Genomic DNA, 26,843 nt, shown 5'->3' with positions numbered 1-26,843 from the left:
TGACATGGTAAACAGCTTTGTCAGATTTCAGGGAGGCCCTGATTGGCCTGTTCTACGACAGGCTACGTCCCTGGTCAGGATGAGAGCAGCGCTCTGTGCAGCAGAGAGGAGTGACGCTGGCGGCTCATTAAACGTTCAGGCATTAAACCAGAGAGAAGAGGAGGAGGCTGACAGACTTTAACGTTAAAGATAAGGATGATTAGAGAATTAAATCAGAGCTGGAGACAGAGGAGAATGTGAGCGTCATACAGGTTGCCATCATTCTTCATTTATCGTGAATCCAGATTTAGTTATTATTAGGGCTGTCAGTGTGTTTACCTTGGTCCTGTTATGGTTCTGGATCTGCTGTCTAGAGGATTTTCTCTCTTGAGCTGAGACTCTGAGGTTTTTAATAGTCAGATTAAAAAAAGGTAAATTGACCCTGGCACATTGAAGAACGATAACATTCACAAACTAAAGAAATGTTTTTATTTATTTATCTGTTTTATAGTGATAATTTCATGTATTCTTGAACTAACCTGTTAAATGTCTACCTTGTAAGTGAAACTGTTTGATATTATCTTTGGGGAAAAAAACTTAATAAAACTTTTCTGATTAAAAAATAAAGAAAGAACTGATTTTGTCTTTTTGAGAGTTAACTTTTTTCCTGAATTACAAAAAGTCAGAATCTGACTTTCATCTCAAAATTTTTTCACTCAGTATTCTAATAAAATCTCAGAATTTTGACCTCGATGACATTATTCCAACTAGAGTTCTGAATTTATTTTCAGAATTAAATTTTTTTTCCCCATGCATTTAAAAAATGTGCTTTAAAAAATAAATGATAGAATTGAGTGGCCATAATCGTGTTTTATAGAAACTGATAGATCAGCCTCACTTAAGCTGAAGTTTCATATCTGCTGATCCAATAATAAACTGTTCATGCTTTAATGAAGCTTCTGCTGTCCCCTTTATACCCACTCATCTTTAATAAGCCTCTAAATAAATCTGAAAGAGAAAAAAAATGCATGCATCACTCCTGAATCTGAAGCATGTTTGTCTTAAAGTAAACCTTTATTTTTTTCCTTCATTAATGAATTTCTGATCCGGGTCAATCAAACCATAGATGAACAGAGCTTCTGTCCTGATTCTGACTCCAGACCAGTTCTTTCTTTCCTAGCACACTGAGGACTCACCCTGACCTGGGCCTGTCCTCTAAATGGACTCACATTTAAGGATCTACTTCCCCCTGCTGGCCTGCTGGTTGCTTCACAGTAGAGGTCTGTAGAGGTTAGACTGGTGGTGTTTAAAGGTGTTAATAACATTACTGTAAGATGAAACCTGTGCGTTAGTTGGTCTCTGTGAACACCTGGACCCTGTAGATCTGACTGAAGTGCAGAGCTGAGAAGAGAATAAATGTCTGAAAAGGTGATTTAGTCAAACATTACCTGGGCCCTCCTGGTTCCTGGGCCCTTGGAGGTGGTGTCAGAGCAAACACTCACACACCTGCTGATCCTTTTGGTTTTATGGTGCTGGGTTACTGTTTAACATCCCCACCCTGCTCTCCGTTTGTTTAGTAAATCGATCTAATGACGGGGCGATGGTGGCGCCATCCAATGTGTCTCCATGAATTATTTGCCGCTTAGCTCTCCAACCTTTCCTTAAACGTGGGAGGATACTTTGACCATTTTGCTTTCTTAGTTTCACTCGGACTGATGTGGCTCTGACGGCTGAAGGATCCTACGCTGGGATAAATGCACATTCAAGACAAAAAGAGGAACTTAGGTGAGTCCAGGCCTGCTGTGGATCTATTAGACCTAGACTGGGATTATTGCGGAGCTCGGTAGATTCTTTCTGAGGAACTGAAGCTCACGTTTGCCAGTTCCATGAGGAGGTTTGCTTACATGGTCTTCTATATCACGTGGTTTTGTATTTCAGTGGTGATTCCTTCTTCGTCAGCCTCCAGACTGTGTGTCGTTTAACTAGAGCCGGTCCAGAATATTCTGGTGTGTTTGGGGGTCTGAGTGTGTTGATCTGCTCTTAGAGTCAAAGTTTTAAAGAGACAGGATTGTCACCTCTCTGATGCTCTCTGTCCGTAAAGATCATGTGATGATCCATTCACGTCAGAGTTTATCATCATCAGTAGAAGAGTCACAGCAATGAAGAGCTGATGCTGTTTTTGGGTTAGCCTCCTTCAAATCAAAGAATATCAAAAATTAAAGCTTCAACAGGTGGAATTTTACACTGAAAAGTCTACACTCATTCAAAAGTGACCACTCCTTCGTTATTCATTTTTCAGATCTTACATTAGCTAAGATATTTCCAGCAATTTTCCTAACCAGAGAAATTATTAAATTATTGGAATAATAAAAGTATGATTCGTATTATGGCTGTTTTAACAAAGTTGCCGTAACAACACAACTTGTCTTTCATTAAGGTGTACTGTAAGCTTCCGTTCTGTTGCTGTACCTCATATATATTTTTTGTCCTGCATACTGTGATTGACCACGATTATTTTCTGACATCAGCTGTTGATCAGGTTTAGCAAAGATGGAGGGGAAAAGGCCCCAACATCCCCAGCTTCACCAACATTCCATCCTCTACCTTTGATGGCGTCATCCTTTAAAGCTGATAAAGCATTCCATCCTTGCCTTTGAAGATGGTGTCATTCTTTAAAGCACATAAATCGTTCCATCCTTGCCTTTGAAGATGGTGCTATTCTTTAAAGCTATCAATCACTCCATCCTTGCCTATAGAGATGGGGCCATCCTTTAAAGCTATCAAACATTCCATCCTTGCCTTTGAATATGATGTCATCCTTTTCAGTTTTTAAAAAATTCCACCATTGCCTTTGAAGATGGTGTCATCCTTTAAAGCCTATCAATCACTCCATCCTTGCCTACAGAGATGGGGCCATCCTTTCAAGCAATCAAATATCTCTTCCTTGCCTATAAAGATGATGTCATCCTTTTCAGTTTTTAAAAAAATTCCACCATTGCCTTTGAAGATGGTGTCAGCCTTTAAAGCCAATCAATCATTCCATCCTTGCCTAAGGAGATGGTGCCATCCTTTCAAGCCTATCAAACATTTCATTCTGGCCAATGAAGATGGTGCCATCCTTTCACGCTGTTTAAACATTCCATCCTTGCCTTTGAAGATGGTGCCATCTTTCTAAGCCTATCAAGCATTCCATCCTTGCTGGTGGAGGTGGTGTCATTCTTTCAAGCTATCAAACATTCCATCCTTCCCAATGAAGATGGTGCCATCCTTTCAAGCCTATTAAACATTCCATCATTGCCTTTGTAGATGGTGTCATCTGTTAAAGCCTATCAAATATTCCATCATTTCCTTCAAAGATGGTGTCATCCTTTAAAGTTATCAAACTTTCCATCCTTGCCTTTGTAGATGGTGTCGTCCTTTACGGATGTTGTTGCTGCTATTGTTGTGATTACTGCTGTAGCTGCTGTTATTGTTGGATCTGTAAATTTATTCATCTTCTTGCCAGTCCTCTTTAATCAGAGTCCTGATTTTTCTGATCCAAACTCAGACTTAATCTCACTGTGTGGCTTGTATTTTAACAAAATGAGACTGAAGTAAAAGTTAAATCCTGGTGACTGTAGTTCAGCAAAATAAATCCTTCAGTAGACTTTTAACCTGGACTACTGATGTGTGTATTTCTACCACTGCCTCAGTACCAGGAAGTGGGGTTTTACTAGAGTCAGCTGACAGGCTGATCATAGACTATTAAAGTCTGTGATGTAGACACAGGCAATGGCGTTATGACCTGTTCACACTCATATAGAACCTCTTAGCCCAGTTTTATGACTGCTGATGGCTTTTGTTGCTGGGTGGACACCAGGCCTCGCTGTTATACTGCCTGTTTTCTACTGAAGGAGCCACAGTAGAGCCACATAGTATTATATTTCTATGAATGAATTTCATCTTTTATCATATCAAATTTCTGTCAGATAATAATAACAACATGAATAAATCCATACTTTTCAAGTGTTTAACTTTCTGGGATGTAATTCTGAACTAAATCTAAATTACATTTTATTTTGAAGGAGATAAAGTATTATGAAGGACTCTTATTTAAGTTCTTGGACTGGATAATCTGTTATCTGTGGCTCCTTTTCATACTTTAATTCATCCTAAGCAAATTTTCACCAGCTGCCAGTTTGAGCAACAAACTGCTGATATTTTCCTCCGTGCTCCATCTCCACCTTCCCTGGTGCTCAGGATCTGTGTCTGACGGTGTTATGGTTTAATTAGTGACCATGTTAATTGGTGACTGTGTGTTCAAAATCTTGACTGCTAGCATATTTTAGACAGGTTGCAAAAAGTTATTTTTTTTTTACGCATTGTAACTCACTCAACATCTACAGAGCAGCGGTTTACCTAAGGATGAGCCAGAATCTCAAGGCCCACTCCCTATGACAGTATTTTCAGTTGTTCTATAGTTATAGTAATAATGTCTGGAAGAATAAACTTCCACAGCACACCAAAACTGTCATCCTTAAACATTTCTAAAACATTTCATCCTTGCTTTTGGAGATGATGTAATCCTTAAACGTTAATTAAAACATTCCATCATTGCCTTTGGAGGTGATGTAATCCTTCAATGTCACAAAACATTCCACCCTTGCCTTTAGAAATGATGTCATCCTTTCAATCCTTCAAATATCCTGTCCTTACATTTAAAGATGGTGTCATCCATTAAAGCTATAAAACATTCCATCCTCTGGTGTTATATGCATAAAGAATTAACACTCAATCTCATTTGGTTGCAATTCCACCCGCAGTTAAAGATAGAAATGATTGGGAGCGCCGGCGCTACCGCAGGTCTTAAAGGGATACAGGGCAGCAGGAATATTTTATGTTTTATTACATCCCCCTTCAATTCAAGGACATAGTCCTTTATAATTTTTGATGGCATCATCTTTAATGGCAAGGATGGAATGTTTTTTAGGCTTGATAACATCATCTTCAAAGGAAAAAAGACAGAAGGCTGGTGAAGCTGGGGTTGTCTGGCATTTCCCATCCATCCCTACCAAATAGTTGGCCATAGTTGGCACCTTTTGGAAAAGTGGTCGAGCTTCCTGATAAACACCATCAACCCTCTCTTTCTCTCTCTGTCTCTCTGTCTCCCTCCCTCTCCTTATTTCCAGTTATTGATCCCTGATTCCATCCATCCTAGAGAACCAAAGCTCCTCCATGCTGGGTCATGTTCTGGCTCAATCATTACTGATGTAGGCCATCATACTGCCTCTTATCATTTACAGCCCTCTCTAACACAATACTCCACACTGATTAGCTTGAAGCCTCACAGTAAGACTGAGAGTAATAAAAGAACTGGTGTAAAATAGGCGGGCTGTGACACTTTAACTGGTTTATGGTGGTAAATCAAAGTGTTTACAGCATTCCTGTGTAGAACGAGGAGTTCACCCGCTGACAACTGATTAACTCTCATCTTATTTTCTCTTCTCATGTTCCCTCATGATTTAAATATCCCTGCTGCCTTCATAAGCTCAATTTTTCCCTAAATAAAGCAGTGGAAACAGTAGAATGTTTACTGGTATTACCAACAGCTGACAGTAGAATTCATGCAGAAACACTAAACTGCAAAATCCTGGTTCAAAAGATAAACATGGAACTATAGGGTTGTAACTAGGAAGTTGTTTTTAGGATGCCAAAGCCCCCTGGAACCTGATTGGCTAGGCTTTGTGTCACTCATAATATCTTAAACCATGATTGGCTGTTGCCCAGTGATTTATCCAGCTGGTTCCTCTTTACAACATGGTGTAAGAAGACTCTACAGGCCCTCATTTTCTTTAGTGGGATGTCATATTTTTACATCAGACAAACATTGTTTTTGTTCTATTCAATGAAAATCACAGTGGACACTTTATCAGTACAAGTATTTGAATAAGACGTGATCAGTGGAAGCATAAAAGGTTTCTAAATGTTAGTAGGGCATGTGTTGGAGATGAAGTACAGTCAGAGCTCAAGGTGATGTGATTGGTCAGAGAGGGTGGACACAGCTGACATTCTACTGTTTCTATAGGTTTGATTTCTGTTTTCTTAAATGAGGTGCTTTTCCCTTTTTGAGACAAAGTTGTTGTTTTTTTTTCTTTTTAAGACTGAGAGAAAAGTCAGAATTCTGATTTTTTTGTGTTTTAATTCTTACTATGATGTCAAAACTCTGAGTTTTTTTCCCCAGAGTTCAGAATTCAAACCTTAGATCTTTGAAAAAAAAATGTCAACCAGCATGATGATTCACTTTGCTCATTATAAAAGCGACTATGTAGTTTATTTCAGTCTTTTTTTAAAGATCATTAAACACAGATTACATTTTTTATATACTTATGTTGTTTGTTAGTGGTCAGAGAGCTCAGGTTCTTTATAGAAGAGTCAGAGGAAGATATCAGCTTTGTTTTCCACTCTGCTTTGTGTCTTTATAGATTATATCTGCTGAAGCAGCAGGGCGATTATTGGTTTATTGATTAGATTAGGAAGACTGTGAAGAACACACTCTAACACACTCCAACGCTAATGCTAGTGGCTGTAAAAACAGAACCTTAGAAGCTCTATAAATAAATCTCACTGACATGTTAATCATTTCAGCTCATATCATCTTTTATATTGACAGGCTTGTAGAGTCTTTAGTTTCCCTGACACGTTTTGACTGCTGACTTCCTGCAGTCTTCCTCAGAAGAGTCATGTGATGTTGCTGTGATGTGTCTGATCAGCTGATCTTATCCAGTTTTGGTCATCTCATCTTGATTGACAGGCTGACCACGCCCTGTGCTGAGGACAGTTTTTCAGGTGTGGGGTAACCTGTTATCCCCCTGGTCCTGGTTCATAGTCCTGTGGGCCTGTTTCTGAGAGTCTCGATGTCTCCCCTGGTCCTTTGGTGGTTCTTGTTGATCTCTAGATGAAGAACTCTGGTGTTAATCCAGTCCATAATGTGGTTTTTCCCTCTGCGATGGTCTGATAGCACTGATTTAAGTTCTCCTGTTCCAACTTTTCTTTGATAGATCATGTACACCTTCCAGATGTTTTCTTCTCGTGTTCTTTCTGGTGTTCTCTCTTACCTGTCCTATACGGTCTTCCTGTTTATGTTTTCAATGGCATCCCATGTATTGTTTTTGGTTGGTACCAGTAGTATTATTGGTGTGTTTTCATCATTCTTTCTCATTGCTCTCTGGATGCGGTCTGTGACCCCCGTATGTATGTCAGTGTGACCATAGGAGCCTCTCCAGGACTGGGTTTCCTGTCTGTGACTGAGCTGCTTTGCCCACATAATGAGGGACAGGTAAGGCAAGACAGTATATGCGGTTTACCACTTTGGCATGTCAACCTTGGTCCTGTCCTGCTCTGGCATCCTGATGGCCATCCTCCAGGCCTGCTCCAGGACCATGCCCCATCTCTCCTGGTATCCTAACCTAGGCGACAGTGCTAACCACTGCAGCACCATGCAGCTTAAAAGTAAAAAATTAGCAGCAAAACAGATTCTGATGCATTATTACTGTTCAAAGAGTCTTATTGCTTTAGGCTTTTTAATTTTAACCTGAGAACAGTTTGTAAGAGAATGCCAAGGAGGAAGTTGCTGTCCTGCAGAAGAACAGTACAAACATTTCACTTCATTACCCAGATTGCATTGCACAACTAAGCAGCCTACATGCTGATCTCTTTGTATTAACCTGTTGTGTTTCTTTTTTGCACATCCTACATATTAAAAACTGTAATGTTCATCTCATAAGGATCATCATGCAGGTTTCCTTTAAGACGAAGATCACGGTAATAGAACTATCTCCTCAAGCGCTATCTCTCCATCCCTGTGATAAGTGAGAGACGAGGACAGATAAGTCATGTGCAATAAGGTGAGAAGGCTTCACCTGGGCTCCGCCTCCTCCTGGTCCCAGGCCAATCAGGCAGGGTCATAGATCTTTTATGAAGGAATCTACCTTGTCATGTTTGTAAAGTTTCATGAGGGAGAAAGGAAACAGTAAGGAGAGAGAGAGAGAGGAGAGGAGACACAGGAATGAAGTTTCCCTCAGAGTCTCAGAGTAAATCTCTACTGGATATGGAGGTAGCCAACTACTGTGAAGGCCTGGATCCCTCCTACAGCACGCTGGGCTTCGAGAACGCCGATGTGCTCTATGGAGGAGGTAAGAGAGGGAGAATAGGCTTCTACATGGAGGTTAGCTCATTCACTGTAACACTAAAGATCTGTTTAATGCATTTATCTGATCAGTCCGGATGTTTACATGCAGCTATTGAGTCACATGATCATGTTAGTGAGAGTAACCCTGGACTTTAAAAGTCATGGAAACATATCAGACTAAAGCCAGACTAAGGGAGAGTCTCAAAGTGGCTCAACCAAAAATGGTAGAATTAGAGATCATTGACTCATGCATGTATACACTAGTGTAGTGTAGTGCTGGTATGCAGGTGAACAGAGGATACCCTGTCTAAATCCCCTCACATCAGTTACAAGTAGTAGCAGCTGTGTATTTCTTTCCTGGGATGGTGAAGGCATGGCCTGCCTGGGTCTGCCTCTAATTGGTTGCGTTAGGACTATCACAGGTAAGTCCATCACAGGTAGAGTTGGGCGGGGCTGATTTTGGGATAGCAATGTGAACAGCAGCTCTACTTTCTATCAGCTTGTTCCCTTCATTATAACTCCAAAGAGATCCTGACTAACAGACATCATGCATCAGAAGGTTTCGATTATTGTGCAAACCAAAGGCCGTTTATTATTTATCTATTTATTCATTTTAGTGCAAGGAATGGAAAAGTAGCCTGTAAGCTTTGCTTAAATTTTGTTGCTTCAGAGAGGAATTACACCCGCTTCTGCAGGCACCATTTCACCACAGACCTCTATCAGATCCAAACTGAACTAATCTGAGCGTGCTCCATAGCCTCCAGGCTTTAACCAAGAGGCTGATGAGCAGAAGGGCTTAACAGTGTGTTGCAAGAGTAAAGCTGTAGAATGATAGAATACTAAATCAAATGTCTAGAGACATCTAAATCTTCTTCATGCAGCTCAATCAGACCCAAACCTGACTAGCTTTTCTGAGCATGCTCCATAGCCTCTAATAATGTGTAGCATAGCACAGGTGTGGTTGTCATCTACCTTTGGATATCACTGAAAGACAGTTAAATAGAGATCATCTCAGTTGTATCAGAAGTAAAGCATAGATCATGTCTGAGGTGTAGAGAGTTGTAAAGTGTGTTCTTGTTGGATGGTAAAGCCCAAAACACACCAGTGCTGCATCACTGTGTTGCAAGCCTTAAGTGCTGCTCCTACAGCCACTGCTGGGCCAGGCACTGGAAACCAGAGTCTAGAGCCCATTCAGGGCTCGCCTCCCCAACTCGAGTGATAAACATGATACGAGCAGTGGTGTTTCGCTGGCAGCCAAGGTCTCCCACTGATTCTTCACCCAGAACAGAAGATGGCTCTTCTGTTTTCTCAAACAGAGCTGCTACTACAGCAGCCGAGATCAGTGACACAGCTGTTCACTCAGGAAGACACTTTACCTGCTGCAGCCGCCCATGCTGGAACAGAGCAGTGGTGTCAATTTTTGCTTTTTGTTACGTCTAGAAGCATCTGATCGCCCCGGTGTGGGACATAAAAAGTAAGGGGGGATCATTTGAACACATATGATTCTCAAATCTTGCCTGTTTATAGAAACACGGGACACCAAAAGTTCTTGAATAGTATGATCTGATTGGTGATAATACCTGGTTGGTTTCCTTCAGAAGTAGTCTGACCGATAAACACAAATATCAAACATGTTAAAATGTATGATTAGAAATCAGGGAGGCTCTGAGAGAGGTAAGATGATGGTGACAACACTGGAGGATAGTGGGGACTAATAGTCGTTCTTGCCAAACCTTGAACTACACCAAGCTCCAAAGATCACTGGGAGTAAACTGAACTAAAGTCAGGCTAAAATCATCGGGTGTGGTCAGCCTACTGGGACAAGGAAAGAAGTCCTTTATCAACCGGTCACAAACATTATTTCCTGCAGGTGATGACTTTCCTGTCCTGCATTTTACTTGAATGTACACCATTACCACTGTAGTTAACTTTAGTTAACCCTCGTTAACTCATAGTTAACTCTAGTTAACCCTTGTTAATGCTTAGGTAACTCTTTTTTACTCAAAGTTAACTCTAGTTAACTCTTAGTTAACTAGCGTTAACTCTTGTATACGCTAGTTAACTTTTATTTAGCTGAAGTTAACTCTTAGTTTACTCTAGTTAATGCTTGTTAAGTCTTAGCTCTTAGTTAACTGTAGTTAATGCTTAGGTAACTAGTTTGTTCTTAGTTAACCCTAGTTAACTCTACTTAACTGTTAGTTAAGTAGAGTTAACTCTTGATAATGCTAGTTAACTTTTAGTTTGCTGTAGTTAACTCTTAGTTTACTCTAGTTAACACTAGTTAGCTCATAGTTAACTCTAGTTAACTCTTGATAACTCTAGTTAATTCTTCATTATCTTTAGTTAACTCTAGTTAACTCTTAGTTATCTATTTCACCTTTGAGAGGTTGAAGGATAAAACCTGTGAGTGGATTTTTACACCACAGAACCAAGCAGGGATTTTCCAGGCCAGCTTACAGCTGTTTCCTGTACAGATGGAGCAAGCTGTGAGCCTAAAGCCTGGTTTAGGCTTCTGCATTGAATCTATGCTGTAGCGGCGTTGTTGTGACCTGTGTTGTTGAATGCACTACATACTGGTATGTTTTTGTGTCTCTGTAGGTCTACAGAACTCCAATAAAGACACTAGTTAGCTGTGTGATTTCTATTCTAGTTTTACCGCAGGTTTGAGGTCCCACTGCCAGAGATTTCTGCTTGTTTGTGTAGAAATTATGCTAACCGAAAGTACGTGTTTTATAATGTAGCAGATAAATATTGATCATCGGGTAATTATACTGCGGTTATTATATAGAAGAAAAGAGAGACATCAGCAGAGATGAAGAGCACAGTGGCTGAAATAGCTGAGGTAGAGAATGGGGAAGTTTGTGCACTCATGTGTCATCTGAGAGAAGATGTCAGTGAGTAGATATGATCTGTTGAATCTCCATCTGCAGACATTCATGTCACAGCAGAGTTTGTACAATCAGTCTGTAGGCATTTCTCAGAGACTGGTGGTCACCAGTGCTACCCAGTCGACCAATCACGGAGCTTGTAGCCTGAATTGTTTTAGCATTTAGTCATATTTTTAAGCTGGTCTATGTCAGGTTCAGCACATGGACTTCTGCAGATTCAGGACCATTCAAACCTATGACATATGCTGCTGCATGGATCTGACAGAGAAGTTCAAACCAGACCTTAACCCTGAGAGGTCATTCTGGGGTTATACCCTCAGGAGAGTGTTCTAGGGTGAATAATTCAAATGTAATCTGTTTGATCAGGGGAGACCTGCATGTAAAAATGTTTTTGGCACAGCAGATACCTGATATTTTAAGATATAGTTTGTTTTTTCAGGTCTTATAATTTCCTGATGTAATTTCTTTTTACTTGTTGTATATATAGTTTATTTTCGGAGACTTCTTGCTGTCTTTTAATGTTAATGTTCTGTTTTTAACTCAGTAAAGCTGTTTGAGTTGCTCTGAGAATGAATAGTTCTCCTTTAATTAATCATCCTGCTTATTTACATCAGACACTTGGCAGATGTATAATCCCCCACCATGATTCATTTTACTGATACTGAAATGCACTGCTGCTGAGCTCATTCATGTGTTTGAAATTTAAATCAGAGGAAAACCCCGTTGATGTCTCTGAGCTTTAATGTGAAGTAAAGAGGAACTATATGAAGAGGACTGCTGGTTTGTGAGACAGGGATGTGAAACCATCAGGAGGTAAACCGGCATCTATAAACAGAGGAAATCAGTCAGGTTAGTAATTATATTAGAGGCTCCAGTAGTGACAGGCAACCTCAGATATTTACTGTAAGAGTGAGATCAGCTGCCTTTTTACATCAGTGAGGGGAAAATGGATCAGATGTTTCTGCATGAGTGTTGAGTTTTCTCTCTCTCTCGTATATCTGTGGCGGTTTGGAGCAGAAAGGGTAGGGTTGGGTCATAAAATCAACGTGTTAATAAAAGTGTTTAGGCAGGGATCACAGGAATGTGTCATAAAGGTGTTTTATTGACCAGAAGAGATAGCTGGATGTCATCTCAGCATGTGGAGCTGAAATTGGTCCAACATTGACTCCTTTGGTCGTGGATCTGCTGGATGTGAGTGTCAGTGTTAATGCATTCAACAGAATTGTAGAGTTCTTTGGCTAAACATGATTTTAAGGATACACTGATAAACAATTTATATAATATTTATACTATATTATTTATATAAATATTTACATTATATATAAAATATAATAAACTTGTTGGTGCTGGTTAGACTGGATTGATAGCTATGGGCCTAGACTGACCTGCATGCAAAATGATAGGATGGAATCTTTTGTAATCATTAAAGGACGACATAATCTTCAAAGGCAGAAAATTAGATGTTTTATAAACTTCAAAGGATGATGTCATCTTCAAAGGCAGAATAGGTAATGTTTTCTAAACATCAAAGGATGTCATCTTCAAAGGCAGAATAGAAAATGTTTTCTATACTTCAAGGATGACGTCATCTCCAAAGACAGAATATGAAATGTTTTCTAAACATCAAAGGATGATGTCATCTTTAAAGACAGAATATGAAATGTTCTCTATACTTCAAAGGATGAAGTCATCTCCAAAGGCAGAATATGAAATGTTTTCTAAACATCAAAGGATGATGTCTTCTTCGAAGACAGAATATGAAGTGTTTTCTATACTTCAAAGGATGAAGTCATCTCCAAAGGCAGAATATGAAATGTTTTCTAAACATCAAAGGATGATGTCATCTTCAAAGGCAGAATATGAAAGGTTTCATTAACACCATAGGATGATGTCATCTTCAAAGACAGAATATGAAATGTTTTATAAATGTCAAAGGATGACATCATCTCTCAAAAGAACAATTAAGATTTTGAATAGATGACACCATCAAAGGCAGAGGACAGAATGTTTGTGAAGCTGGGGATGTTGGGGCTATCTCCCTCCATTTTTTGCCAAATTGATCATAACCGTCAATTTTCAGACAGTCAACTTGAGGGAGAGATTGTTGGTTTTTAAGTGTTCATGTAAATTAATAATTTAACTACATTTAAGACAACAACTGAAGTGGGAGTCATGATGTCTTATTGACATTATTAATGGACTTAAACTTTTATTTTGAAAACTCACCATAAATAAACAATTAATCCATGCAAATTCAGCAGTATTAACCTCTGTCGCTGATGTGTTCCAGACAGCATGCCGACAGAGCCAAACCTGCCCGGTCCAGACGGCGTGAGCAGTAACTGTGCTATTTGTGGGGACAAAGCCACGGGGAAACACTACGGAGCGTCCAGCTGTGATGGCTGTAAAGGCTTCTTCAGACGCTCCATACGCAAGAACCACGTTTATTCCTGCAGGTAAGACAAGATCATACTGAATCAGTATACTTCTGTCTACTGTAAATGCAGTTATACTGTAAATACAATGTAAGAATTTGTTCTTATCTTCAGCCATCATTCCACAGACTCAAAGAAACTTGTGTCCTGCTACATTTTACCATCAGTTTCCTTTGTAAAGCCCCCTTCATCCTCATATTTGTCTGTTGTGTCCAGGTTCAGCAGACAGTGCGTTGTGGACAAAGATAAGAGGAACCAGTGTCGATTCTGCAGACTCAACAAATGCTTCAGAGCGGGCATGAAGAAGGAAGGTAAAGAAGCATCTAAAACTCCTGATCCTACAGAAGAGAGAAGATCAACCATGCTCACTAAAGTCTGTGGAGTTATTTATGCTACCTAGAGTTTTAGTGTGTATTTTAATGTACCCATAACTTAGAGAGACTGAAACCTGGGCACACTGAAGGAAGAGTTGTTGTTGAATCTCTCCAGGATGGTCGGAATCACCCAGACCATAAAATCAGTGAAATCAGTGATTACTGAGAGAGAGAGAGAGAGAGAGAGAGAGAGAGAGAGAGAGAGAGAGAGAGGTGGTGTATTTATGAGAGCTCTAACCTTGGCTCAGAGCTTTATGACACACAATCATGTGTTATTCAAACATGTTGTTCTGGATTATTACTGGTTAACGTTTGACTCGTCCTGCTGATGGCAGCCTCGCTCTTGGACTTTTTATCATAAATATTAACAGTCATAGAGTCTGCTGTTGTTTCCTTTATGCTGTTTTAAAAAAGCATTAGACAACTGACTCTAATAAATCAGACTGAAGCTTTAATGCTGCTGCTAACTGGACTTATTCCTGTTTGAATTTGTGTCCATTAACCTCTGGGTCAGAGTCCAGCTAAGGAGTATTCTCAGAATGCCTGGTCCACTTTGGTCTGATTGGAGGAAACTTGTAAAGATAACAGCTCTAAGTTTATAGCTGCATCTAAATACACTGACTAACTCTAGCTCTGTGTTTTTAGCTGCATGTAAATACACTGACTATCATCAACTCTGTTTTTAACTGCATGTAAATACACAGACTATCATCAACTCTGTTTTTAACTGCATGTAAATACATAGACTATCATCAACTCTGTTTTTCACTGCATGTAAATACACAGACTATCATCAACTCTGTTTTTAGCTGCATGTAAATACACTGACTATCATCAACTCTGTTTTTAACTGCATGTAAATACACAGACTATCATCAACTCTGTTTTTAGCTGCATGTAAATACACTTGCATGTAAATACACTATCATCAACTCTGTTTTTAGCTGCATGTAAATACACTATCATCAACTCTGTTTTTAACTGCATGTAAATACACAGACTATCATCAACTCTGTTTTTAACTGCATGTAAATACACAGACTATCATCAACTCTGTTTTTAACTGCATGTAAATACACAGACTATCATCAACTCTGTTTTTAGCTGCATGTAAATACACTGACTATCATCAACTCTGTTTTTAACTGCATGTAAATACACTGACTATCATCAACTCTGTTTTTAACTGCATGTAAATACACAGACTATCATCAACTCTGTTTTTAGCTGCATGTAAATACACTATCATCAACTCTGTGTTTTTAGCTGCATATAAATACACTGACTATCATCAACTCTGTTTTTAGCTGCATGTAAATACACTATCATCAACTCTGTGTTTTTAGCTGCATGTAAATACACTGACTATCATCAACTCTGTTTTTAGCTGCATGTAAATACACAGACTATCATCAACTCTGTTTTTAGCTGCATGTAAATACACTGACTATCATCAACTCTGTTTTTAGCTGCATGTAAATACACTGACTATCATCAACTCTGTGTTTTTAGCTGCATGTAAATACACTGACTATCATCAACTCTGTGTTTTTAGCTGCATGTAAACACACTAACTAACTCTAGCTCTGTGTCTGAGCTACATGTAAACACACTGACTAATTTCAGCTCTGTCTGAGCTGCATGTAAACACACTGACTAACTCTAGCTCTGTGTTTTTAGCTGCATGTAAACACACTGACTAACTCTAGCTCTGTGTTTTTAGCTGCATGTAAACACACTGACTAACTCTAGCTCTGTGTTTTCAGCTGCATGTAAACACTCTGACTAACCTCAGCCCTGTGGTTGTAGCTGCATGTAAACACACCTCCTGACTTCAGAGGCCTGTATGACAAAGCTGGATTTTCTCTTATCGAGATAACTTCAGGATTAACCCTGGATTTTCTGTACGACGAAGCTGGCTCACTTCTTACTGGGATAAATCACCGCGGTAACTTAAGTTTAACAGCTAACCTGCTCCGGAGCAGGTTATGTTCTGGATTAGAGATCAGCAAGTATAAAAGCACCACCTTCTGACCAATCAGTTCTCTTGGAAAATGGCCTGCCCATTCTTAGAAGATCCTGGTTGGTGCACGGAAGAGCGCTTAGGAGAGAAAGAATATTTAGGGATAGATGCAATCCTTTCAATTTACCTGATGACATCCTATACGAAAGGTATAGATCAGTGATACTCAACCTGTGGTTCTGGAGCTACATGTGGCTCTATTGTGATGATTTGTGGCTCTCTTATGTGTTGATTTCAAATATTATCCCCCACCCCAACCATAAAAATGAGAAACTTTGACTTCAGAAATGATCCATTGCAAGTTACATTGATCTGTTTGTTTCCCACAATTATACAGTTTGCTTTAATTGTCAACCAATTTTCCCCCTTTTTTGCCACTTGTAATCTATTTCTACTGCTTTAAGCCCACTTTGGACACTTTTTTTTGCCACTTTCATCCTGTTGTTGCCAATTTTTCACCAGTTTTTGCCTATTTCATCCTGCTCTATGCAAATGTTTGCGCTTATTGGCATTTTTTTTCACCCATTTTCCACTCATTAAGCTGCATTTTGCCATTAAATGCCATTTATTCCCCCATTTTTGCCAGTTTTTGCCCATTTCCCCCATCAAATGATGGTCACCAGCCTTGTGGCTAAGTGGCCAGGGTCTGTTAAGGACTCCCGGATCTTCAGGGAGTCTGCACTGTCGCAGAAACATGAGCCGGGTGTGACCACTGTACATTTAATATTTTTATCATGTTCATAACTGTATTTTGTGGTACTAATCACAGTGAGGAATTAATATTACAACACAAATTGGCTGGGAAAGCTCTGCCCCAAACATCTGTGCCGTAATAAAGTGAAATTGAGTGATCAGAGTGATGTCTGTTTATATTGTCCGATGAATAATATTGTTTAATCTGATGAACTTACGCATTAACAGAGTCTGCAATTTTTTGCCAGCATTCCTTCCTGGCTTTTGCTGTGGCAACAGTGTAGCTTCTGGCCTGGATGATTGCTTTAAATTCCTCATATTTTTTAAGAATGATTGTCTGTTCCTCCATTGAGAAATACGCTGCTCTGCAGAGTTTCTCCATTTGTGGTTGGTCAGACGCTACAAACACCACCCTTTTTATGTGAGCGCGCACTGATCCAGATTGGAAAACTCTGGCTGCAATTAGCGAGTTGATAACCAGCTTCGTCGTACAGCTGATCTGGATTGCGAATGCCTTGATAAGTCAATCTAGCTAACAGAGAGATATCCCAGCCTTGTTAATCCAGCTTTGTCACACAGGCCTCAGCTCTGTGTTTGAGCTGCATGTAAACTAATTTCAGCTCTGTGTCTGAGCTGCATGTGAACACATTGACTATCTTTAGCTCTGCGTTTGCAGCTGCATGTAAACACACTGACTAATTTCAGCTCGGTGTCTGAGCTGCATGTAAACATGCTAACTCTGTGTTTCAGCTGTACAGAATGAGAGAGATCGGATCAGCTCAAGGAGAAGTCTCCCAGACTCCCAGGATCTCCCCACCATCTCTATTTTAGCCCAGGCTGAAGCTCTGTCTCAGCAGGTTAGAGTCATCGTTCTTACCTGATATTTGACAGTAAACCTAGTTCAACCACAAACTTAGTTTTAGCTGATTTCAAGTAGTAATCCAGACAATTTTAGTTTAAAAACAGTTGGACAGAGTGACCCTGAAGACTTCTATTTCTCCACTCTCTCTAGATCACCGCTCCTGTGGGGCTGGTCGACATATCGGAGCAGAAATCGGCCAACATTGGAGACGTCTGTGACTCCACCAGACAGCAACTCCTGGTTCTGGTGGAATGGGCCAAATATATCCCCGCCTTTGGAGAGCTGCCACTGGACGACCAGGTAATAAGACCGCCATGCCGCAGATTAACAGATGGAGGGTTCTTTGAAATTTTAAAGTATTTCCATGGAAATATCAGAGAACATTTTAAGGGTGTTTCTTGAATTTTCCTATTTCAGCCATTTTGATGGAATTTTTGAGTGTAACACATTTTTGGAGTAGTTGCTCGAAAATGTTAAAAATTTACATGAAATCTTTGTGTAAATTTTCTTGGAATGTTTAGGCCTGATGACAAAGTTTTACAGACACATTTGATAAATATTTGAAGAACTTATTTGGAACTTTTTATAGGATACTTTAAAAGTATGTTTTTCAATTTAGCAGATTTTTTTTTTTTTTTGGTAATTTCTTTTTGAAATTTAAGGAAATTTGTGTGGATCTTGGAAGAATATTTCCCGTAAATTCAGGATGTTGCACAGGCAGTCTGTTTGTTCTTGATACATGATGCTGGAAAAGAGGAATGTAATGTTATAATCAGCTCTGCTGATAACTGTGGAGTCTGTCAGAGTGGTAACAGTCCTTCAGTAAGAACCCACTGCTCCGCTAACACAGCAACAACACTAGAACTGTCTAAAGGAGGCTGAGAAACATTACCTAATGTTTTAATCTACAGCCGTGGTTCATCTGTAATGAGGCTGATGTTTGACTGATGACTCTCACCTCGTTTTAATCCCATATTTACATGAAGAAACCAGACTTGTTCCTTTGTTAAACAGAATCATAAATGTCTGCTTTTAGGTGTGGCTGGTCAAACAAAGAGACTTTTACAGAGAGATTTCTGTTTGCAGTAGAACAGAATCTCTTTAGTCAAGCAGAGAAGAAAACAAATATTTAGGCAGTGATTTCCTCAGAGACATTACTGTGATTAGAAAGCTATTAGAGCCTCTGCTGTCTAGAGCTGGTTCAGACTTCTGATCAGGATCCTCCTGATTGCCTCCCTGAGACCAAAGTCTAGAGGAGTTTAGGACTGAGACCAGAGTCTAGATGAGCCAAGGACTGAGACCAGAGTCTAGAGGAGCCAAGGACTGAGACCAGAGTCTAGAGAAGTCTGGGACTTATTAGAGTCTAGAGGAGTCTAGGACTGAGACCAGAGTCTTGCTAAGCCTCTTTAACAGCTTTTCTCCTTCATTTGGTCATAGATATATTTTTAATGGAAACTAATAAGAAAATAAACCCAAGGAGTACTGGTTAGACTGGTATGATGACTTGGTTTTAAGACTGGCCTGCAAGCAAATGGCAAGGATGGAATGTTTTTTACACGTGAGTGGATGACATCTTCAAAGACAGAGAATGGAATGTTTGTGAAGCTGGGGATGTTGGATGTTTTTTTCTCTCCATTTTTGCTAAATAATAGTAGACTGTCTCTTAGAGAAGTGGGTGGAGCTGGTGAGGAGCGAGGGTTTCTCTCAGCGGTCTCTGGGTTAGAGGTGTGGTTACACCCTGCTCTGGTCTCCATTCAGTCACAGAACTGACACACAGAGATAACAAGCAGGTAGACTTACACCTGAAGTGAGCAAAGTCGCCTGACCTGAACGCTTTTGAACTGTGGGAGGAGCAAGAGAGATCCCAAGGATGCACAGAGAGAACATGCTTACTCACATAGAGAGGTCCTGTCTGAGTCTGACAGGGATTCAAACCAGGACCCTTCTTACTGTGAGGAGACAGCTGTAGCCACTGCACCACCATGCAGCCCATGATAATATATGCACACTATAAAAGGAAGAAACCAGATATCCAGAAATGAAATGTGAAAATACTATAATTGCCTTTATTATTGTTGTTTAACAGTTTTTACTACTATTTTCATGCGGGAGAGTTTGGTTTCCTCCTTTTTTAGTGTGTAGAATCCTTAAATATGTGGTGTTAGTGTGATCATTTTTACTGCTTCTCCCATCAGAACCTCCCTCATCTAAAATCCCACCAGTGAAACAAAGTTATTATTAACTAGAATGGCCGTCTGAGGCGGCAGACCCACGCCTAAACAGCGCCACCGAGGAACTTACGCTCCCATTGATTACTATGGTGTTCAAAATTTCAAAGTCTGAGAAAAACCGAACGGGTGCGCGGATCATCACCAAAATCTCATCATTCTTCCCTGTCACTATCCCAATATTCCCTGAAAGTTTGGTGAAGATCCAGCCCAACCCTCTCCTCAGCCAACACTTCCCTCAGATCCAGGTCTCCCTGGTTGCAAAACAGAGAGCATGCTGGGACATCCAGCTGATAGCATTAATTATCCTCTATGTAATTTATAAAAATGACCATGCTTGGAGAAATATTGAAAAGCAGCAAGAACACAAGCTCCTTTATGATGTCAGATGATGAGAAGGGTGATGATGGTATATTTCTCCTGAAGTCACATTTAATCCTGAGTTTCTGTGAGATCTTAGTCCATCTCCTGTATATCCACCTCTGAGGCCTCTTAAATCTCATAAACTAACTCTCCTCTACTGTCCTGTGTGATGGCTGTAATGAAGGTAGAATCATTGTCTGGGTGTCTGTTTGTCTCCAGGTGAGCTTACTCCGGGCTCACGCAGGGGAACACCTCTTGCTCGGGGTCGCCAAAAGGTCAATGCCATTTAAGGACTTCCTGCTTTTAGGTAAGAACTGACCAATAGAAAGGCTTTCTCCTTTATAAAAGGTTGAAGTGTTAGGGCTGATCAAATGTTGAGTTAGCTGAGAATGATTAACATAAAGGCTGGGACTTCTAAAGAGTTTCTAGTGATTGTAAAAGTCTATAATCATTACAGAGACATTTACCAATATCATACTGATGCTAGAGCCTTTAAATACACAGAGGAACACGTGCACTGATGTTTACAGAGCTCAGAATGAACACCTTCAGTTTCACACACCTCACAGAACCACATTCCTTTCACTCCCTGTCACTGAGCGCTCTCTCTCCATGTCTGCAGGCAATGGCTGTGTGATCCACAGGAACAGTCCTGAACCAGAACTCTGTCGAGTAGCTAACCGAGTGTTGGACGAGCTGGTTCAGCCTTTCCAGGATATTCAGATAGATGAGAACGAGTATGCAGCACTCAAGGCCATCGTCTTCTTTGATCCAGGTGAGAAGGACATATTCACATTTTACCAACCAGTCCCAGTGAATCAGGCCATCCCTGTCTCCGTCCAACAGCCCCCCCCCCCGCCCACTAGATCCACTTGATTGACCATAACAGTTCCATCAGTTTCTCTCTCTCATACTCGGATACATCCCTGATCTTCCTCCTCCTCTTCTTTCTTAACCTCCTGATCTGCAGATGCAAAGTCTTTACGGGACCCTGCAAAGATCAAGGCCATGCGTCTGCAGGTAGGTTGCTTGTTCTCATTCATTCCTGCAGAGCTACAGTTTTTTTTATCAGTGTAGACTGAGAGGCTTTATTTCATTCCACCTATGCTTTGGTTTTTCCTTTTTACACATGTATCACTCAACCTTTAATATGGAGCTATTATTGTTGCAAAACTATTTGCAACAATAATCTAAAAATGCATGCACAGATCTGTGTACATCTGCGCATCTACTAATGCATTTTACAGCAATAATAGCTCCATACTTAATAAGCTCCTATCTTCCTCTGACAGAGTCTTGTCCTTGTGTTTCTAGGTCCAGATGAGTCTAGAGGATTACATTAATGATCGTCAGTATGACTCCAGGGGTCGTTTTGGAGAGCTGCTACTCCTGCTACCCACCCTGCAGAGCATCACCTGGCAGATGATCGAACAGCTCCAGTTCATTAAGCTCTGTGGCCTCGCCAAGATAGACAACCTGCTGCAGGAGATGCTGCTGGGAGGTGAGACGGCCGCCGTGTTTGTGTTAGTAAATCTGCAGGAAAGTGAATCAGGTGGCCTTCAGAGAAAGCCTCAGCTCCTCAGCGTTGGAGTTACTGGACTGTAGGAGAGAAGCATAAAGAAAAAAGTTAAAGCTGCAAAAATCATTATCATGGTCATTTTGATTTATGTTGAAATCACATTAGAAATACTATTACACATTTATTTCTAATATCTGCATCACACGTGTTTATTAGATTTAAACTTGGGCTGAATGATTCTGAAAAAATATTATTTTGACTTCTCAGCTCTACATCCTCAGATCTGAACCAGATTCACGAACCAGATCTGAGTCTGAACACATTTCTCATTCTCAAACCAGATTTCTGCCCAGCTCTACCTAAAGTTTAGTCATTCAGGAAAGTTTTCCAGGAAAAAGAACATCAAGTAAGAACATAGGAATTTAGCAGGACAAACTTTATCCAAACACCTTTTTTTATTTTATTGTATTTTATTTTGAAATAGACATGTTTGTAGAGAGGCTGCTGCTGCAGCGACACCTGTAAACAAATGTTTAGTGTAGTTAAAGGTAGAAATCTTCAAACGTGCTCTAAAACAGGAAGCAGAAACACAGGACGAGACCTGGAAATAAAACGCAGAGTCATCTCTAAAAGTCTCTTCTTCTTTACAGCAGCTAAAAAAAGCGGAGACCATGACAGCAGACTCAGAAAACACGGAGCACACACAGCTCTCTGGTTTTTATTTCCTCCATCCTGAGGAAGAAAACATAGCAGAGAAAAAGGCTGATATAAGATTATATTTAATAACCTGAATGTGCAGGAGCTGAAGAAGCTGACAGAGAGGAATAAACAGGAAATACACATTAAAGTGTCTTATATTTACTGTATTATTAAATATATTATAGAGTATATTCATTGTTGTCCTTTATTAGTTGAAGGTACAGATAAGATAATTAAAGGTGATAGGCTAATGTAGTAAGGTGAGAGTGTTTGATCAATAAATGCGATCATTATCTGACTTTAGTTAACAGATTATCCATGTTGTCATGGAAACAGCCTAATGTGATTTAGCATGTCCATTTAGACCCCATATGGGGGTCCCAGGTGGGTTTTGATGCTCTAACTGTATATAAATGACACACCTGTTTCCTTTCCAGGCCTGTCGTCAGACCCCGCCCACCTGCATCACCCAGCCCACACCCAGCTCCAGGACCCTCTGACTGGACACACCCTGGTCATCAGCACCATGGCGGTCAGCCACACCCCACTCATCAGTAAGATCGTCATGTACTTACCTTTTTCATCCCCCAGTAGACTTTATATTAGCAGATAAAATAACGGAAATGTTCTTAGACTTTTTATTAACACATTAAGAAAATAAATGTTCTAAGACTTTTTAATAGCAAATTAGATAAACTAAATGTTCTTAGAATTTTTATTAACAGAAAAAAGTTCCCAGACTTTTTTTATTAACAGATTAAATAAAATAAATATCCCTAGTCTTTTTATTTACAGATAAAATAAAATAAATGTTCCTAGACTTTTAATTACCCAATAAATTAAGATAGTTGTTCCTAGACTTTTTATTGACAGATTAAATTAAATAAATGTTCCTAAAAAATTTTAAATCATAAAATAAGATAAATGTTCATAGACATTTTATTAACAAATTAAATGAAATAAATGTTCCTAGACTTTCACTAACAGATTAAATAAAATAAATGTTCTCAGACTTTTTATTAACAGATTAGCTAAAATGAATGTTACTAGACCTTTTATATTAGCAGATTAATTAAAATAAATGTTCCTTGACTCTTTTAGATAAATAAAATAAATGTTACTAGACTTGTTATTTACAGATAAAATAAAATAAATGTTCCTAGACTTGTTTTAACAGATTTAATCAAATAAATGTTCTTATACTTTTTTAAAGATAAAATTAAATGTTGCTAGATTTTTTTAAAGATGAATTAAAATAAGTGTTCCTAGACGTTTTATTAACTGATTAAATAAAATAAATGTTACTAGACTTTTTATTAACAGATAACTTAAAGTAAATGTTCTTAGACTTTTTATCAACAGATAAAATAAAATAAATGCTCCTATACTTTTTTAATAGATAAAATAAAATAAATGTGATTAGACTTTTTCTAAAAGATCAATTAAATAAATGTTACTGGATGTTTTATCAACAGATTAAATAAAATAAATGCTCCTAGACTTTTTTAATAGATAAAATAAAATAAATGTGATTAGACTTTTTCTAACAGATCAATTAAATAAATGTTACTGGATGTTTTATCAACAGATTAAATAAAATAAATGTTCCTAGACTTTTTATTAACAGATTAAATTAAATAAATGTTCTAGACTTTTTATTAACTGATTAAATCAAATAAATGTTCTAGACTTTTTATTAAAAGATAACTTGAAGAAAATGTTCTTAGACTTTTTATCAACAGATAAAATAAAATAAATGTTCCTTGACTATCTCGAACAAATCAATAAAATAAATGTTACTGGATGTTTTATCAACAGATAAAATTAAATAAATTTTCTACACTTTTTTCACCAGATAAAATGAAATAAAGATTTATTTTATTTTATAGTTTCTTTCATTCCTGATAACATAAATGTCCCTGTTTCTCCTTACAGCATCTCCAGACACTCCTATCCCCTCACCCCCCAACGGCACAGCCCCAGAGAAGTTCAAACCCTTCCCCCAGCCCACCTGTCCTCCAGCCAGCCCCTCAGCCTCCTCTCAGACCGATCCCTGAGCCGTCCTGGCTGATCAGTCTGGTGGTCTGTGGTTAGACATTAACCCGGTGGAGCAGTAACTGGGCTGTGATTTAAGCTGCTGAGAGCAGCACTTTAAAACTTCAATATGTGACTTTTTAAATGTTCTACTTTAATGAAACACTACAGAGACATCAGCAGAACCTTCTGGACATTTCTAAGGTCTTTTCAGACTAAAACACTTTATTTTTAGCTCAGTGTCCTGGTTTAATATTTGGAGACAGTAGGGAGCATGCTCAGGGATGTGACGGCAGATTAATGTAAAATTTAAATCTGAATATAAACTTTAGATATAAAATAATCAGATCTAAAACATTTCTACTTTTTCAGTTTATTAAGCTTTTTCTTAAATTAATCTTAAGCCCTTTTCTATGGAAGTCCATTTCTGCCACTAAAGAAAAATATGAAGCTAAGGAAATTATTTTTAAAAATCTTGAAATTATGATGTAAAGCCATACTCATAGGAAATATACTCAGCAGAAAATAACTGAGTTTTGAAATTATATCTCATAAATTTGCTTGTTTGAGCTCAAAATTTTGACTTGTTGTTTAATAATTTTGATTTTCAAACTTATAGATATGAATTACTTTCTCATTAGTCGGGCATTAATTTTTGGAATTAGTTTAATATTTATCTTAATTTCATATTGTTTTCCTTTTCATGTGGCTGAAATGAACTTCCACATCTTGATATAAAATATGAATATAATATTTCTGGTGTTTTTCCCACAGATGCTAAGATCAAGATCAGAAAAATAAAATTGAATGTTGTAATTTAAAAGAACAGTGTACATAGTTCGTGTTGAATGCATAAAGGAGTGTGGATTGATTATTTTTATTTTACTATCATACTGTAAATATTTGAGAAAGATAAAGGAAATATTTAGATTATGCATTTTGTTGTTAATTTTGATAAAGTGTAAATGTCTTAATTTTATGATTTAAATGTACCTGAAATAAAACCTGATTGTCTTGTTTGAAATTCATGTTTTTATTCACTCAGTGACAGACACAGAATGATGCAGCAGCGCCCTCCTGTGGCCAAAGAGGAACAATAGAGAATGTATACAGAGAACATATTCCATATCAAACAGCAGAGATCTACAAGTTACCTAAACTGAAACAAATATTTGGCTTTGATTAACATTAAAGTTAAATTATTTGTATTTTCTTCCAAAATGTAAAACCATAATTTCAAAAAAGTTTTGTGTAACCCAGTAACATGAAACATCCAAACTATTTCCCAGTACCGGATAACATCCAAACTATTTCCCAGTACCAGATAACATCCAAACTATTTCCCAGTACCAGGTAACATCTAAACTATGTCCCAGTAACAGGAAACATCCAAAATATGAGCCTGTACCAGATAACATCCAAACAATGTCCCAGTACCAAATAACATACAAACTATATCCCAGTACCAGATAACATCCAAGCTATGTCCCAGTACCAGATAACATCCAAACTATGTCCCAGTACCAGATAACATCCAAACTATGTCCCAGTACCAGGAAACATCCAAACTATGTCCCAGTACCAGATAACATCCAAACTATGTCCCAGTACCAGATAATATCCAAGCTATGTCCCAGTACCAGATAATATCCAAGCTATGTCCCAGTACCAGGAAACATCCCAGTACCAGTCCTTGTCTTTAGGTCAGGTTACATGATAGAGTGTATGAGAGCAGATAAAGAGATGGAGGTTAAATCAGCGATCTCCTCCTCGTTGCTTGACTCAGAGAAAACACTTGTGTTATTTTTGGCGGTGGAGATGATTCTGTCTAGAATCAACATGGCTCAATCCTCCCATCCTCTCACTAATGGACCGTCTACCTGGCCAGGGTCAAAACGCGTCCACCCACCATGGAGGATGTGAGTATGAATATCTACAGTATGAGAGAGCGGCCTTACCAAACATTTATTTATCCTCTATGAGTGTGTTTTTTCAGAGGTGTGTGTCTTTAGACATATGTTTTTAGAAGTTTGTGTTTATTGAGGTGTGTGTCTATAGAGGTGTGTATTGTGTGTGTACCCAGGCAGCTTTAATCAGTGGCCCCTAGTGTGTAGTCGTGGGGCCCCGCTCTCTCTCTCTCTCTCTCTCTGATAAAACTGCGTGTTAGCATGCCGGTCACATATCTCATCTGAGACGCCCCACTCGGCCCACACAGACAGCACCCTATTACACTGTGGCGTGACGCTGGCTGAACCTCAGGAGGACAGAGAGGGCAAGAAATGGAGGGATGAAGAGAGATGATGGAGCACACCAGGATGGACAGATGTACAGTTTTATACCTTTGGTTATTAAGGTTTAGATTCATTTTTAACATTCAGAGACTAGGGTGGCCAGATGGATCAAAGGTTGACAGTTTGGCTGAGTAGTGACACACCATATCTGTATGAATATTGTTTTCTGTAGCGACATTAAAAGTTCTCTCAGAACCAGAATGAAATTAACTTTTATTGGATTATTATCACAGCAACTTAAAGACGAGCCCTGGACTAACAGCTTTGTGCAGTTCTTAATCAGAATAT

At 38.9% G+C, this 26,843-nt stretch overlaps 1 protein-coding gene across 1 annotated transcript; it reads left to right on the top strand.

Annotated features, from left to right (window-relative positions):
• Positions 1-1,588: 1,588 nt before the first annotated feature.
• On the top strand, positions 1,589-25,254 carry hnf4g (hepatocyte nuclear factor 4, gamma). Its single transcript, XM_041814288.1, has 11 exons — positions 1,589-1,764; positions 13,325-13,490; positions 13,686-13,780; positions 17,310-17,416; positions 17,572-17,721; positions 20,232-20,319; positions 20,635-20,787; positions 20,983-21,032; positions 21,327-21,513; positions 22,668-22,784; positions 24,166-25,254. The coding sequence occupies exons 1-11, from the start codon at positions 1,734-1,736 to the stop codon at positions 24,285-24,287; spliced, it is 1,266 nt and encodes a 421-aa protein (XP_041670222.1). The 5' UTR covers positions 1,589-1,733; the 3' UTR covers positions 24,288-25,254.
• The last annotated feature ends 1,589 nt before the right edge of the window (positions 25,255-26,843 follow it).

The sequence above is a fragment of the Cheilinus undulatus genome, linkage group 19 (genome assembly GCF_018320785.1).
Source record: "Cheilinus undulatus linkage group 19, ASM1832078v1, whole genome shotgun sequence".
NCBI classification, from domain to species: Eukaryota; Metazoa; Chordata; class Actinopteri; order Labriformes; family Labridae; genus Cheilinus; species Cheilinus undulatus.
This window is presented reverse-complemented; position numbering and strand designations above follow the sequence as displayed.